This window comes from Artemia franciscana, chromosome 15 (assembly GCF_032884065.1).
Source record: "Artemia franciscana chromosome 15, ASM3288406v1, whole genome shotgun sequence".
NCBI classification, from domain to species: domain Eukaryota; kingdom Metazoa; phylum Arthropoda; class Branchiopoda; order Anostraca; family Artemiidae; genus Artemia; species Artemia franciscana.
The window spans coordinates 40,255,542-40,272,243 of NC_088877.1; the positions used below are offsets into that span (position 1 = coordinate 40,255,542).

The window sequence follows — 16,702 nt, forward strand, 5'->3', positions numbered from 1 at the left end:
AATCATAAAAATGATTTGCTTGGGCTTACATTTCACAGCTGAGATTAATTTTAAAATAAGCTATTTGCTGCATGCCTTTTAACAGTTGGGTTAAAATATTTCAACGGAAGTGTTGACTTGACATAATTCAGGAACGGATCAGATGCTTTTCGGATGTTGAAAGATCAAGGAAAAATGTGCGTTTTACGGGAGATTGCATCTGTTTGAGCCCATGGTTATGGTGACAGTTAAAAATTTGGAACAGTTAAAAATTAGATGGCAGTGCCATTTTATATAAACCAAAATTGCCTTACTTTCCAATTCATGTATTTTATAATGGCACTTTTTTCTTAAACTTGATTAGACTGTACGTCAAACTGTTATTTCACCTCAAACTACATTTTATCTGTTTGAAACCGGTTAACTACCTCATGGTCTTGTTGTGATTAAAATACCTAAACATTCAGTAGTTTTAAATAATGATCTTCTTCTCACTTTGTTGTGATTGTTGTAGAGAGGCTTTCGCAAATTCTCATTACTAGAACTGAATTCTGGGGCATGCAGCGGGTTGCTGCAGCTAGGTTCTCTGGGTGCTGTCTTGCTAAGCAAATATCACTCCCACTGCACCCCTACAGGGCTTTTTAAATTGCCAAAAAGTTTTTCTAGGATTATCAAGCTGACTTATTTTAAAGTCATAAAACAAAAATATAGAAAGCTGACAAAGAAAAATCTAAAAAAGGATACAAAAGAGAAAAGAGTGCAATATTAGTTTAAAGGTAAACTATTCATTCATAAGGTACAGACAAACACAGTGTTTGAATCTGGAAATTTAAGCTAATAGAGATATTCAATGTATTCCCAAAGATCTGTACATGTAAAATTTTAAGCAATCTACTTTCTAGAAATGTAACAAGTTTAAAATGTCGTAATACGTATTTCTATATCTAATAAAGTAATATATATATCTAACAAAATAAACTAAACGATAAAATTCTAAACCAAAAATAACGTAAAACTAAAGTAATGGTTATAAAGATTCCTTAAAAAGCTTCAAACAAGGTTCTAGTTTAGAAATGAGAACGCTTCGAGGCTAAAGTAAGTAAGAGAGTTTTTGCCCTTCGCTTTAACAAATTCAAAATCCCGTAATATGTATTTCAGTACCTGACCAAGTAAACTACGCAATTTAATGAAAGCAAAAATGGAAAGCTAAAAAAAAAACACCGCAAGATAATAGTAATGGTTATAAAGATATTTTACAAACTTTGGACTTTCAGGATCTCGTTTACAGATTAGGACAATAAGAGGTTAAAGTAGAAAAGAGGCATTTTTCGCATCTCACCTGAAAAGTTGTTTTGTCATGTAAATGGAACTTTTAGCATCGAATCCACAGCCCCAATTAGGGGGTTGAAAAGGTTTTTTAAAGTTTTATGAAACAAAATAGGGAAGCTTGTCTCATTAATTTTAAAGCTCCATTTCCAAATTCCACATAAGCAACATAAAATGAAAATGTTAAAATACAGAATATGGTATTTAAAGATTAGTATAGTGATCCGGGGTCATGAACCCTAAATTTCAGTTCTATAAGGTGCGTTTTAGTTTCCGACTTCGATCTCTTCATTTAGTTATTGGGCTTGAATTTATAGCTACCTTTCCAAATTTTAGACAAGCAATGTACAAGGAAAAGTTTAAAAATTTTGCATAAGGTGTTTGAATATTAGTAGAAACAATCCGGGTCATGAACCTTAAATTTTCATTCTATAGGGTGCGTTTTAATTTCCGATTTTGATTTCTTCGGTTAGTTAATGGGCTTAACTTTATAGCCCCCTTTCTAAATTTCACATAATCAATACAAAATTAAAACTTTAAAATATTGCATAAGGTAATTAAGAATAAGAAATAGCAATCCAGGGTTATGATCCCTGAATTCCCGTTATATAGGGTGCGTTTTACTTTCTCAATATTATCAATTGCACTTAACTTTACAGCACACTTTTGAAATTTTACATAAAATGAAAACAACAAAACAGCACAAACTATTGAATGTTAATAATAGCGATCCAGGGACACTCATCATTGAATCCTAGCTGTATAAGGTGCGTTTTCGCTTCCAATTTTGATATCTTCGGGCTTAACTTTACAGCTCCCTTTTCAAATTTCTCACATAGACATACATAAAATGAACACAATAAACAACATAAATTTTTTAATGCTAGCAATATCGATCCAGGGACACTAATGATAAAATCCTAGATGTATAAGGTGCGTTTCAGCTTCCAATTTTGATTTCTTTGGCTAATAATCGGGCTTAACTTTATAGCTCCTTTTCCAAATTTCACATAAACAGACAGTGGAATGAAAACGATAAAAAATAGCTAACGGCATTGAAATATTCGTAATAACAATCCACGGCCATGAACCGTAGAATTCAAGCTGTAATGGATGCGTTTCAGTTTTTGATTTCTCCATAGTGTTTATAGACCACATAGCAAAATTGCATACCAGAAGAAAAGTTACGATTTCACGTCCAGGTTTCTCTTTCTGCTCCTTCTTTGTCGTGGTATACCGTCGAGATGCATCTAATATAAATAAACTTTGGGCTACAGCTTGAATAATTGAGCACAGGGCAGCGGCCATCCCGAGATAGGTATCAAAACCAGCGTCTTTATGGTTATATGCTGCATTGATTATAAAAACATTATAAGAGAATACACCCACTTGCCCCATAACAAGCAGTATATCGTCCAGCTCCATCTCTTTTGTTGTATCAAAGCGAAGTTTTCGTATTGATATCATACCAGCTATGGTCGCAATAATTGTCACAAAATAAATCGCAAGTCTTGAGAAAGTCACTTGAAGGATAGCCATTCTTACATATTCTGGTCGATTAATTAGCGTAAAGAAGAGGATTAAGCTAATTATTGTTCCGACAAAGACGAAGATTCCTAAGAATAAACCCTTATTAGCTTTAGAGCAATCTACTGAATAGTGATGTCTTGACCGTCTCTGTAGATTCGAATCATTATCAATAGCAGATAATCCGGTATTTTTCCAAAGCAAATAAGATATAGCAGCACAGATTAGGGAATATTCAATAGTGCAAGGAAATAAGAAAGGACTAGCGTCCTGCACAAGACTACCCATTACGTCAGTACGTCTGCATTCGTCGTCAAATACATGGAAAGGGTGGCTCTCATCCTCTAGAGGTGATTTAGCTGCGCGTGCAATGCGAACGTTACTTTCAGATGTGTTTAAACCTTGAAGAACGCCTATTAAGGTATTATTCAAAATCCCCGGGTAAGACTCTGTCATATTTTCTTTGATATTTTCAGTAGCCATTGAGTATTCCATGCCTGTAAAGAATGAACAAAATTATGTCAAGAAAGGTTTACTCGTAATATATCTTTGCATCCTCATCTATCTTACAAAGCAAAAAATACTTAAATTCCATGTGTCTTACTTGCTGACTGAGCATCAAAAATTTAATAAAAACACTTTTGACTACAATTAACCGAGCTACTTGATAAATTCCGAGTGTTTTACTTGCTGGCTGAATACAAGAATAAATAAATAAAAACACTTTCAACTACAACAAACTCAGCTACTTGGTAAATTTTGAGTCTTTTAATTGGCGACAGAGAATAAAAAAAAAAATTATATAAAAGGATAAGTTTACAACGGAAACAAAGGAGCGGCATTAAAACTTAAAAAGAACAAAATTATTCCATATAAATCAGAAAGATCATGAAAGTATTGTTTCTGAATGAAATTTTAATCAAAATGAGCAAAGATTAAGTTATAAAAACAAAGTTTTTCCGAGGGAAGTACAAAGCGAAGTTCAAGTTTAAAACGAGCAAAAATTGTTACTTCCCAGGCTATCTCACAATAATCAATAAAACTAGTGTAAACAAATCAACTGATGGTATTTCCCTTTGTTTGTGAGATTAAAGAAACTAGGGCTTTACTGAAAACACAAAGCAATATAGAAAATTTGGTAGAGTAAATGTAAACCATTTAAGGACACTTTTAACGGTATAAATGCAAAGCATTTTCATACCGTCGCTTTATTTTTTTCCGTATAATTTGGTACCGCTTCTGGACAATTAGCTCAGTTCAATGGCTGACAGTTGTTTTGGATCTGATTATAAAAAGAGCGAGCTCAAGCCCAAACGAACTAACAGTACTAGCAGAAATATTAATAACAGTAGTAGCAGGTACATGTTTCCTTTCGGTTAGTTGAACATCCCACTCATAATGAACCATAAGTTTCTTCTTGATATGGCAAGTCGTTCCAAAAATATTGCTGATCCGCCCGTATCAGCAATCTGTATTCACATACCTGTTTTGACGTAGTTAAACTTTCCCCTCAAAGTTTCCACAAATGTTTATTTTAATATCCTCAGCCTTAGTAGGACTTTCTAGAGAAGCAGTACTTTTAGCGATAGGTGTGGTAGTAGTACTAGTAGTAGTGTGCAAATAATGCCCTTTTTTGTCAACTGATCATCTCTCTGATCATTTCCTGAAAGGTCAAAATTAAATAGACTCAGTCATTCCTGAGTTACGTCCTTTTGACAACCAATACACACATAACATGCTTTGATGTAGTTCAACACTCCCATTAATATTCCTTAGAAGACTCACCTTAATGCCCTCTGTATTTTGGGAATGTAGTAGTCAAACATGCATTCCTTTCTCAAAAACATATGTTATATGCAAACAATGATCAAAGTACCTAACTTACACTTCTTGCCCTGATACCTTAGGGGGGGGGGTTGAAATCTCCAAACACATCATTACTGAACCTTTCAACAACGCTGAACAAAAATATATGTCTCAAAAATTTGTTTGTATGTTTGTTTTTAGAAATGATGGGTGTTGAGGGGGGGGGGGTATTGATTGCTCTCGAATCACTTTTTACTCTTAAAAAGGGCATTCTAACTTCCAACTTCAAATCAAATGAGTCCCATCTGAAGTTATACGACAACCCATTCTAGAAAAACCTTATATGCCCCCAGGGCATAACTTGCAGCCCTTTCCCAGGGCTCTGGGGGGCTGTGTCAAGCCTGTAGGCATTGTTATATGTTCTTTGGACTATTTTGTTTTAAGGAAACTCACGATTTCAATCAGATACGTTTCATGAAAAGAGGAGCAGGTATAGGATAGGGGTTCGTTGACCTCCATAGCTTTTGACTCTTAAAATGGAGCTAGAACTTCCGATTTTCAACCAAATGAGCCACCTCTAAAGTTTATACAACCATCCTCTCCATAAAATTCTTAAATTCCCCCTGGGGCATAACTTACAACCTTTGCCCCCATGCTCTGGTGGCTTGTAACAACCTCAAAAGCCTTGATTTATGATTTTTGAACTATGTTGAATAAATGGCTATCCTAAAATTTCGATTGGATGTATTTTGGGAAAACACGACGTGTGGGGGGGGATAGCTGCCCTCTGATCACTTTGACTCTTAAAGAGGGCAGCTAAAATTCCTGATTATCAAGGTAATGAGACCCCTCCGATGTATATACAACCACCATTTTGATAAAAACCTTATATGCCCCGAAGGCACAATTTACAGCCCATGCCCCGAGGGGTGTGAGATGGTTGTTATTCTCATAGACATAATTTTTGGGCCCTTCAACCACGCTGAATAAAATTGCTATCTCAAAATTTTGATCGGATGTGCTTGGGGAAATGATGGATGTGGAGGGAGGGGGGCTGGTTGCTCTCAATAAACTTTTCATCTTAAAAAGGGCACTATAACTTCTAATCTCAAATCAAATGATCCCCATCTGAATTTGATACGACCAGCCATTCTATAAAAACCTTATATGCCCCCAGGGTATAACTGAAACAGCCCTTTTCCAACTGCTCTGGGGGGTAGTGCCAATCCTAGAGACATTGTTATATGTTCGTGGAATATTTTGAAGAAAAAGGCTATCCCACAATTTCAATCAGATGCGTTTGATGAAGGGAGGGGTAGTGGGGGGTGCGGCTAGTCACCCTCCATCACTTTTGACTCTTAAAAAGAGAACTAAAGCTATCAATTTTCAACCAAATGCGACTCCTCTAAAGTTTATGCAACCATCCCTTCCATGAAAACCTTAAATGCCCCCGGGTATAGCTGACAACCCCTATAGATACATTTCGATAAAACAACGTGAGTATGTATGTGTGTGGGAGGAGTAGCTCCCCTCCCAACGCTATTACTCTTTAAAAGGGAACTACAACTTCTGATTCATAATCCAACAAGCCCCCGCCAAAGCTTATACAACCACTCTTTCTATAAAAACCTGATATGCCCCCAGGGCATAACTTAAAGCACTTGCCCTGAGCCTGTAGGGGGTGGGGTTGTCTTACTCAAAAACATAATTTCCAGGTCTTTCGACTAGGCTGAACAACATGACTATCTCAAAATTTTGACATAATGTGTATGGAAAAATGGGGGGTCGGTTAGCCTTCAGTCATTTTGACTGTTAAAAAAGGCACTAGCCCTTTCAATTTTCAATCGAATGAGCCCTTTTCGAAGTTTCTACGATAAATCCTTCTATACGAAGTGCCCTGGTGGAAAACTAAATAAATAATACATTGTGCCAACATCGTTCTATACTTAGGCAGCGCTATTGCGCTGCCTATGGTTGATGTTGATATTTTATGGTATTGTTTATTTGTGGTAGTTTTACGCTTGGCAGATTATTTGACTTTATTACTGCTCATTTTGTGTTTAATGGGACTCTTTACTTTTCTTTGAAAAACTTGTTGTGTGGAGAGAGTTTTTAAAATTAATATTGTCAAAAAGATAACTGATAGTTTGAAATGTAATTTGTAGCAGAAGGAAGACATCGATCAACATACCCAATTTCACATTGCTGGTAATCATATCATCTGATAAAAAACTAAGGTGGTTCGTCCCCTCACTTCCATGTGCATCGGAGTAAACATGAATGATCTCGTGTTTTGTTTCTTCAACAATAACGCACAGCCAAACACAGAGATTGGTTGCAATTATATGCATTAAACCAAAATAGGAAATCGTCCGGTTCTTCTTTACAGGCATCTAAAATCGAATGAAACTATGTAAAATTCCGACTCTAATATATAATGCTGAAATCTACTGACACAATAGGTAATTGTTCCATTCTACTTTTCAAGCATCTAAAATTAAACATAGTATTTGAATTTTAACGTTTTTACTAATATCGGGCCCTGGTTTGATGCCCAGTTCGGTGCTTTTTATAATTTCAGGTTGGGACAACAGCTTACAAAGGAGCAAAACTACAAATTGCTTTTGCTGACAACTTTGTCCTAAAAATTAAAAAGAAGAAGATCAAATATGAATTCAAACATTGTGGGATACGAATTCAAAGCAAGAACATAAAATACTTCTTCTAAACAGAGCAGAGCAAGCCAAAAGTCTTGTGATATGCAGCTGTTAGCCGAAATTACTGCTATTGAATTTTTTGAATCCTTGCGACACGTGGCATTGAACCGGCCAACCTTCGCTCAATAGGTGCAGCTTTACCCACTACATCATCGCGAGGTCCAAAAGTCTTTTTATATGATCTTTATGCTATTTTGAATAACTTAGCTACCTCAAAATTTCAAATGGATGCATTTCGGAACAATACAACGTATGATTGTGGGGGGAAGGGTAGCTGCCCTGCGATCACTCTTACTCTTAAAAGAAGCACTAGAACTTCTTATTGCCAATCCAATAAGACCCCTTCCGAGGCTTATACGCCCACCCTCTCTATAAAAACCTTATATGCCCTCAGGACAAAACTTACAATCAATTTCCATAGGGCTGTGGGTGATAATCCACAAAGAGATAATTTTCGGACCTTTCAATTACTTTAAACAAAATGACTATCTCAAAATTTTTACTGAATGTGTTTGGAAAATTGATCGGCGGAGGAGAAGGTGGCTGCCCTCCAATACCTTTCGACTATCAAAAGGGGCACTAGTCCCATCAGTTTTCAATTAAATAAGCCATTTTAAAAGTTTCTACGACAACTCCCTCTATACGAAGTGCCCTGGTCTAGAACCCCCCAAAAAATACATTGAGCCAACATAGTTCTTTACTAAGGCAGCGTTATTCTGCGCTTCACCCCCCCCCTCCCCCAATGCCCCAAGCCACCCCCCCCCCCGCGAGTAAGTCGTTACACGCCATATTAGCTACGCGCCATTATAGTTGTGTCCCTGTGTCCCACCTGTGAATATAGATAGATATATAGATGTTTTTAACTACGTAAAACTTGCGAATATACAACATTCTTCGCTGTCCCATTGTCTGTGCATATACAAAGCCTTATATAACTTATAATGGCGTCATATGCAAAACCTCTTTTTACAAACAGACAAACATGCATACATACAACTTATTTTAATTTAGATAGATAGATAGATAGATATACATATACACTATAAATTGTCTACGTAAAACTTGTGAATATACAAAATTATTCGCTGTCCCATTGTCTGTGCATATAAATAGATTGTCAGGTTTACCGACCCTCGAACATGCAACATACAATTGTCCATGGAAAAAACAATCTGTATTAAGATCTATACCACATTTTTCTAATGATTGTCCTTGAGCTTTGTTGATGGTGATTGCAAATGCTAATCGAATTGGGAATTGCAATCTTTTATATTGAAAAGGCAGATCCGTTAGAATCATGGGAATGCGAGGAATAAGAACAGCATCACCCTCAAAAGGCCCTGTCAAGATTGTTGCCTCTATTACGTTTTCCATTGTTTTTACGGCAAGTCGCGTGCCATTGCAAAGCTTTGGTGGGTTAATATTTCGTAAAAGTATTATTGGTACGCCTATTTTTAGTTGTAGCACATGTGGTGGAAACCTTGGGAGATCCAGGGAATTTAAAAATTCAGATGGATAATTAACCGCTTCATTTGGTTCCAGAACTGTGTCCACTGACTTGTAAATTACTTCCTGGTCTCGATGGTCAAAATAATATTGTTGATTTCGTGGATGTCTTTATTCTTGGCTGCCAATATCGCTCGTTCACTGAGCCATTTATTATTTTTATAATTGGTTAGAATATTCGAAAATACCTTTTCCACCAATTCATTTATGGACGTCACTAAATTAAAGAATTCAGCAGGCAGTTGTATACGTCCTGAAATTGAGTCTACCGGGAGCTTTCCGTTTCCAATTGCCAGCAATTGATCTGAAAATATTTCACCACAGTCATCGTTTTGAAATCGGACACGCATATTTATAGTTAATTTTAATGTCTTTACGTGTGCCCATAAATTAGAATTTTTCAGGCAAGCATTCATTTCGTCCGCAGGGGTTGATCTAGGTATTATAGGTAATGTTTGCCTGAAATCTCCCATAAGCAATATTAATGTGCTGCCAAAGGGTTTCAAATATCCTCGCACATCTCGTAATGATTGCTCCAGAGCCTCGAGCGATTTTTTGTGTGCCATTGTGCACTCGTCCCAAATAATAAGTTTGCATTGCTGCATTACTTTACCCATCCCAGATGTTTTGGAAATATTGCACGTTCTGTAGAATGCAAATTCAGAGGCAATTTCAAAGCGGAATGAGCAGTTCTTCCACCAGGCAGCAACATTGCGGCTATTCCGGACGACGCAATTGCCATCGCTATGTCATTTTTTGATCAAATTGATGCCAGAATCAATTTTATCACAAACATTTCACCAGTACCTCCTGGCGCATCCAAAACGAAGATTTCTCCAATGTTATTATCTACACAATGCATAATCTTATCATAAATGTCTTTTTGCTCAGACGTTAACTTAGAAATATTATTTTGTACATACGACAATAGATCACTCATGTTGTAACTTTGTTCACGATCCAATTCTACACATGTTGAAACAGCAGCGTTACGATTAAGTGAAGGCACTCCCAAATCCTAAAGAGGTTTGTTTGCCATACATACGCACAAATCTTCAATAATAACTAAAGTGTAGTTATAAATTTCTTATGTAAAATCAAAGGTCACATCTGCCGTCTCAACCGTTTTTGATGGAGTATGTCCTCGGCCATTTTCGATTTATATTTCTCCCATAACTCTGTAGTAGCTGAAGGATAGCACGATGTTAGTATGATTCCAAACAATGCATGAATTTGACATGGAGTTGACGTTTCGCACGCGTCATTGATGCAGTTATCCCAGTGTTGGTCATTCTCCAATAAATTCAGAGCTTGGCATGCACTACGGTAAGTGTCATGTATAGTACCGTTTACAGTTCTCAAATACTCAAAGGAAGTCGGACCGGGCACATTCATCAAAAGCAGGCGGAGAAAGAAGCATTCATGTTGATTGGGTGAATGGTGTAGAGTCTTCCTATCGCGGTATCTTTGAAGATGGTAGATTGGCCGTCGACTGACTTACCCTGTTTTTGACGTTCAAATTATTTCTTTTTAGCATTCCACGTGTAATACGAAGGTACTTCAGTATACAGCAGTTTTTTGCAAAAGAATCATTTTGACACAACGAAAAGAAAGCAGTTAACGATGTATCTGGTGGATTCAGGGCTCTTTGTTGCACGTTGGATTCAATAAAATAAACACGTTTACCATTCTGTAAATGTACCGCTAAGTGAACAACAGCTGGACTTCGTTCATGTATCGGAAATAAATGAATTTGCCAAACAGCTTCATTACTGCTTATGTATCTTCCAGCCTGATATTGTAAGATTTGCTGTTATTGCTGTAACCATATACAGCAATAACAATTGTAAATGCACAGATAGTCAAAAGTGGAGCCTAATGACGAAAACATACTTAACCTTGAGCCTAAATTCGGCAAATCCTGCCCAATTTTGGTAGCTGAATCTTCAAAGACATAACAAGCTATCTGAATCATAGACATACTTATCCTGGATAGATTCAATGTAAGGCTAGTTTCATAAATCAAAATAATTGTATTTAAATAGGATAAGATGTAAGGGCAACTTTTGTTTAAGTTTAAATGTTAGAGAAAGCTTTTTCCTAGATTATAGTTAGCCAATCATAACTAGCCCAGTTGAAACTATAAGAAATTATCAGCATCATATCCAAGAATAGGAACCTTGTTATCAAACAAGGAATATATTGCTAGTGAAAGATAATATACATAAACGTTTGAAGATTTAAGTTTTTATCAGAAGTTGAAGACTTACCTTGGAACTGAGGAAGATAAAATACATTTGAATGAAAGTAAAAAGCATTCTTGCAGCAGGCGTTATTGCCAGCAAAATGTTATGACATTTACTGCTTGAGTCGATTTCGAAATATTGGCCAAATTCCAAACCAGTATAAATCATACTTCCAATGCCAAAGGCTAAAAATAATTTTTGTTATAGAGAATTAGTTTAGAATTTTTGACGTTGAATTCAGACAATATTACAAGATTGTCCATGAGAAGTAAACAGGGAGTTTTAAACCTAAAGTGAGAAGGGACCTGATTTATATTGTTCGGGCAAAGGGAAGTATTGCGGCAATCCTTGGTTGGCTTCACTGATGAAACTATTGCAGCAGTTACATTTTGGTTTTGCTGAGCAGAGAGAGAGAGAGGAAAAAACGGGTTCTTAGTGGCTTCCTAAAGACGGTGTCAAAATAAGATGCACGTGTTAATACGGTGTTAAAACGGACGGTTTTGAAACAAAACTTATTGTCTATTTCCAGCACCCTATCAATATTGCTAATTTTAAAATGCACCACACCCACAAGCTAATGAATTTTTACTCAGCCCTTCCCCCAGGGAAAACCTAACCCGATATTTGTTCTTGTTTCTAAAAATACGATTGTAGAATCTGCTGCCACATCACTACGCCTCATAAACCTACTCTGCCTAAAAAAAAAATGCTCTATTGTTAGTTTCTGACGTATTTGATGATAAGAACAATTTTGCTCTATTTGTATCACCATTAGATTCTAAAACTTACACTTGACTAATAATTGTGAAACTACGTCATTGTGTTGCGTTAATGTTAAAAATCATTGTATAGCTACTAGCCAAAAAGACAAATCTTCGACCTTAAAATTTTCAGGAAACTAATAAAAGGTATACTAATTAGAACTAGCGTTTACTGATTTTCATTTATAAGTCATTTTTATAAAGGAAAATTACTTGGACGATTAGACTTGAAGCCTTCTGATACCTGGATTGAGAAATATTATCTAGATTAGAGCCTCTTTGGCTGTAAATTCCTATCCATCAAATTTCTCATTCAAACACTTGAATGCAGAGAAGTAAAAGTCTATTGGAGCTCAGCAGTAAATTACCCCTCTGACAACCCATCACTTCTGTCTCCTTTCCCGTATCATTTTTCGGAGACTGAGAAATTACGGAATGCATAGATTGGCATAAGGATGAAGCAACCCTTGATAACAGAGGTAAGTCACAAAACAAAGTTGAAAATGTTGGGAGCACATCAATGAAATTGAAGGCTTGAATTGAATTGAAGGCTGAAGGATGAATGCTGCCTTTTGACGCATGCAGCTTGAAACAACTTGACCAGAGGAAAGGTAGTAGGCAGAGGACTAAAGTTGGTACTGCCAATAAAATGAGGCTGCCACGGTACTCACATCACTGGTGAAGCTTTGTTTACTGACACAGGATCGTGCCGCTTGAAGAAAATCGTTGTAGCATTACGCAACTCAAGCCATTGGAAGACCTAAATCTGAGTGAATAAGCTGAAAAGGGTGGGGGGGGGGAATGGATGTTGGAGGAATCTTGGGCCCCATTTGTGGCTCAAATAATACATATTTGATATCATTACAAGTTCTGTATCTAAATAAAGAGTAAAATGTCTTTATTTCTACTAATGCTGGTGAATGGACGGGGGGACGGACTGAAGGGGGCACTGTCCCACTCTGGCTCTCTAATTACACTGATTCAAAACGATTTCATTATCCTGGGTTAAAAATGGCGCAACACTCCTGTCGCTCTGCTAAAAATTTGGATTTTGGAGAGGCGTAGAGAGGGGATGAGCCCGAAGGGACTATTTTGCGCTTTTATAAATACAGATTGAAAATATTAGTGTGACTTTGCCTCAAATTATGTGCATTATTCCCGCTGCCCCACTTTGATTCTGCAGTCATACCAATTGGAAGTCTTTACGTGATTTCGGTACAAACTAGGTTCAAAATGTCAACTTTCTGTTAAAAAGTTGGTGATGGACGTTTCGGGAGTGTCTCGAAGGGCCATAGGTCTATGTTATGCCACCAAAAATACTGATTGAAACCCTGGATGGAATTCACCTTAAATAAGATGGAGCATTCCCGTCTTTCTACATAAATTTTCAGGAAGAGACCAGAGCTGCGATATTGAAGTGTCTTAGACATTAGAAGTGTCTAAAAGCTAACTTTGTGTCTCCAGTAATGCTTTTTGAAAATAGTGTATGATTCCGGTTCAACTGAGGTGGCAGTGGCTACTTTTTAATAAACTAAATTGAAAAACTACGACTTTTTGAATAAAATTCAAGAGTGACATTACAACTAAAAGAATATTAGGGATTATCACGTTGATACGGGTAGAGGCTACCACCCCCAGAAACCCCCATTTTGTGTGCTAGAGTTATCGAAAGTTGATCCATTTTTTGGCCCATTAAATTTTTTAAGTTAAGCACTAGTTAAATTTTCAAACATATTACGGTAAGGAACAATGGAAACTCCAGAAAACCAAAAAAAGAGAGAAAAAAATCTGAAGATTTGCAAACAATATATAACCTACATTAAAATAATCTAAACATGACTCCACATATTTTAAGTCTGTTAAGTTTAAATGTACAAACTAAAAGTGACTAGCGTAAGCAAATTTACATAGTTTCAGAAACATGAGAGAAAATTCGCCAAAAGAAAAAAAATTGATGAAAATTAAAATAAAAAAAAACAAGTTTTTTCAATTTTTTTTTTAAAACCAACATTAAAACTTAAAACAAACAGAAATTATAGCGTATATAAGGAACTTGCCTACTCCTCTATACTTCGATCTCTACGCAAAAGTCTGACTTTTTGTCCCAATTATATAAGAATAACTATTAGAATAATAAGCTTTTTTAAAAGTTCCAAATAAAACTCTTGCGTAAAGAGCGGGGTACTGAGGAAGGGGCAACCCTCTCATATAACTAACAATTTCAGCTCGTTTCAAGTTTTAACCCTACTCCTTACTTTCAGTTGAAAAAAACTTGTCGTTTCATTTGATTTCTGATCGCTTTTTAAATAATGCCGAGAAATCCGACTCCACCTCCGTAGAAAATGCCTTTCCCCTACGAAACTTTCTCAATGGAAAGATAATATTATGTAATCCCGCCACCAGAAAAATCCACCCTCTCGAAAAATATCTCTATACTTCCCAATAACTAATGCTATATGTAAACAATGGGCAAAGTTCATAGCTTGCAGCCCTTCCCCGGGGACAGTGGGAGGTCAAGTCATCCTTAAAGACATAGTTACTAGATCTTTTGGCAAAATGGCTGTCTCAAAATTTTGATCAGGTGACCTTGGGGAAAGAAGGGATGTGGGAGGGGGGCTCAGTACCCTCCAATATTTTTGTTCACCTAAGAATAAGACAAGAACTTTTATTTCAGATCAAATGAGCCCTAAGCCAACCCTCTAGGATTAATAGTTCGATACGATCATCATTGAGGAAAAAAAATAAACAAACAAGTAAACAAGCATCCATGATAATTCTTTTGGAAAAAATGCAAAATTCCACATTTTTGTATAGAAGAGCTTGAAACCTCTACAGTAAGATTCTCTGATATGCTGAATCTGATGATGTGAGTTGAACTGAGATCGCTTGATATTTTGGGGTGTTCCCACCTATTTTAAAAATTGGGCAAATTTTCCCAGGCTCGTAGCTTTTGATGGGTAACATTAAAATTGATGAATTCGGTATATTTTAAATAAGCTTCAAAATTTGATTCTTTTGATGCATCTATCATTTTCAAGACTCTGTTTCTTAGAGATTCGGTTACTATTGAGCCGCATTGCTCCTTATTTACAGTTTGTTACCACCTCCTGTTTGATTGTACTGAGGTTCTGCATACTCAAGCCCATAACAGGATTTTCAAACGAATAACTATGATAAATTTCGCTAGCCTAACTCCGCCTATTTTAGCCTTTAAGCCCCCCCTGCCCTTTCCGCGAATAAAAAGGACTCTAGGTACTTACCTGCATGCGCGTTATATTCACTGTGAATAAATGCATTTTTAAAAGTATTAAATTAAAAAAAAAAAAGTTTTCTTAACTGAAAGTAAGGAGCAACATTAAAACTTAAAACGAACAGAAATTATTCCGTATAGTAAAGGGGTTGTCTCCTCCTCAACAACTCACTCTTTACGCTAAAGTTTGACTCTTTGTCACAACTCTACTTTTTAAAACCATAAGCGTAAAGAGCGAGGTGTTGAGGAGGGGACAACCCCTTTACTATACGGAATAATTTCTGTTCGTTTTAAGCTTTAATGTCGCTCCTTACTTTCAGTTAAAATAACTTGTTTTTTTTTATTTAATTTGTGAACGTTTTATAATTAATGCATGTTTTGATTTTGACTCTCCGCATATAAATAATTAAAACTAAATTTGCATATTAATTTTTTTGGCTAAATGGCTTTCTCATTATTTTAATCGGAAGATTTTGAGAAAAAAAGTAGCGGGGAAGGAGGCCTAGTTTCTCTCCAATTTTTTGATTACTTAAAAAGGCAACTAGAACTTTTAATTTTTTAAGAACGTTTTCATTAGTAAAAAATATACGTAACTTAAGAACTGACTTACGTGGCGAACTTCTATATTCGTATGTTTTTATTACGTATATAAGGGGCTTCACCCCTTCGTCAATACCTCGCTCTTTACACTAAAGCTTAAATTTTGTCCCGATTCCTTAAGAATGACCCCTGAATCACAAAGGCCGTAGAAACAATAGTTGAAATTGCTAAAAAATACTTCAGCGTAAAGAGGGAGATATTACGAGAAGGTGAACCCCTCATATGCGTAATAATTTTTGTTCGTTTTAAGTTTTAATGCTGCTCCTTACTTTCAGTTGAAAAAAAAGTTTTCATATTTATTTTTCATTATGTTTTTTTAATAATGTTCGAAAATCCTGCGCCCCTTTCATTTAAATTCTCTTCTCCCATGACAAATTTCTCCGTGGAAAGATCCTCCCACTTAACCCCCTTCAACTTCTCCCCTCCCCCAAAACCAAACAAATCCATGTGAAAACGTCTGTACACTTCCCAATAACCATTACTGTATGTAAACACTAGTCGAAGTTTGTAACTTGCAGCCCCTCCCACGGGGACTGTGGGGGATTAAGTCGGCCCCAAAGACGTAGTTAATAGGTTTTTCGACCATGGTGAATAAAATGGCTATCTCAGAATTTTGATCCGATGGCTTTGGGGAAAAATGAGCGTGGGAGGGGGCCTAGGTGCCCTCCAATTTTTTTGGTCACTTAAAAAGGACACTAGAACTTTTAATTTCCGTTAGAATGAACCCTCTTGCGAAATTGCAGGATCACTGAATCGATACGATCACCCCTGGGAAAAGAAACAACAGAAAAACAAATAAACACGCATCTTTGACCATTCTTCTGGCAAAAAATGCAAAATTCCATATTTCTGTAAATAGAAGCTTGAAACTTCTATATCAAGGCTTTCTGATACGCTGAATCAGGTGGTTTTCGTTCAGATTGTATAACTTTCAGGGGGTTTTCCCCCTATTTTCTAAAATAAGGCAAATTTTCTCAGGCTCGT

At 36.4% G+C, this 16,702-nt stretch overlaps 1 protein-coding gene across 2 annotated transcripts in view; it reads right to left on the reverse strand.

Moving 5' to 3' along the window:
- Nucleotides 1–720: 720 nt before the first annotated feature.
- LOC136036469 (proton channel OtopLc-like) overlaps nucleotides 721–16,702 on the reverse strand; it is a 74,416-nt gene continuing 58,434 nt past the window's right edge. For both annotated transcript variants that reach the window (XM_065718720.1, XM_065718718.1), the window contains 3 exons: nucleotides 11,132–11,292; nucleotides 6,830–7,031; nucleotides 721–3,329 (listed from right to left, as the gene is read on the reverse strand). In XM_065718720.1, coding sequence (XP_065574792.1) covers nucleotides 2,272–3,329; nucleotides 6,830–7,031; nucleotides 11,132–11,292 — 1,421 coding nt within the window. In that variant the 3' untranslated portion in view covers nucleotides 721–2,271. The remainder of the gene's footprint in view (nucleotides 3,330–6,829; nucleotides 7,032–11,131; nucleotides 11,293–16,702) is intronic.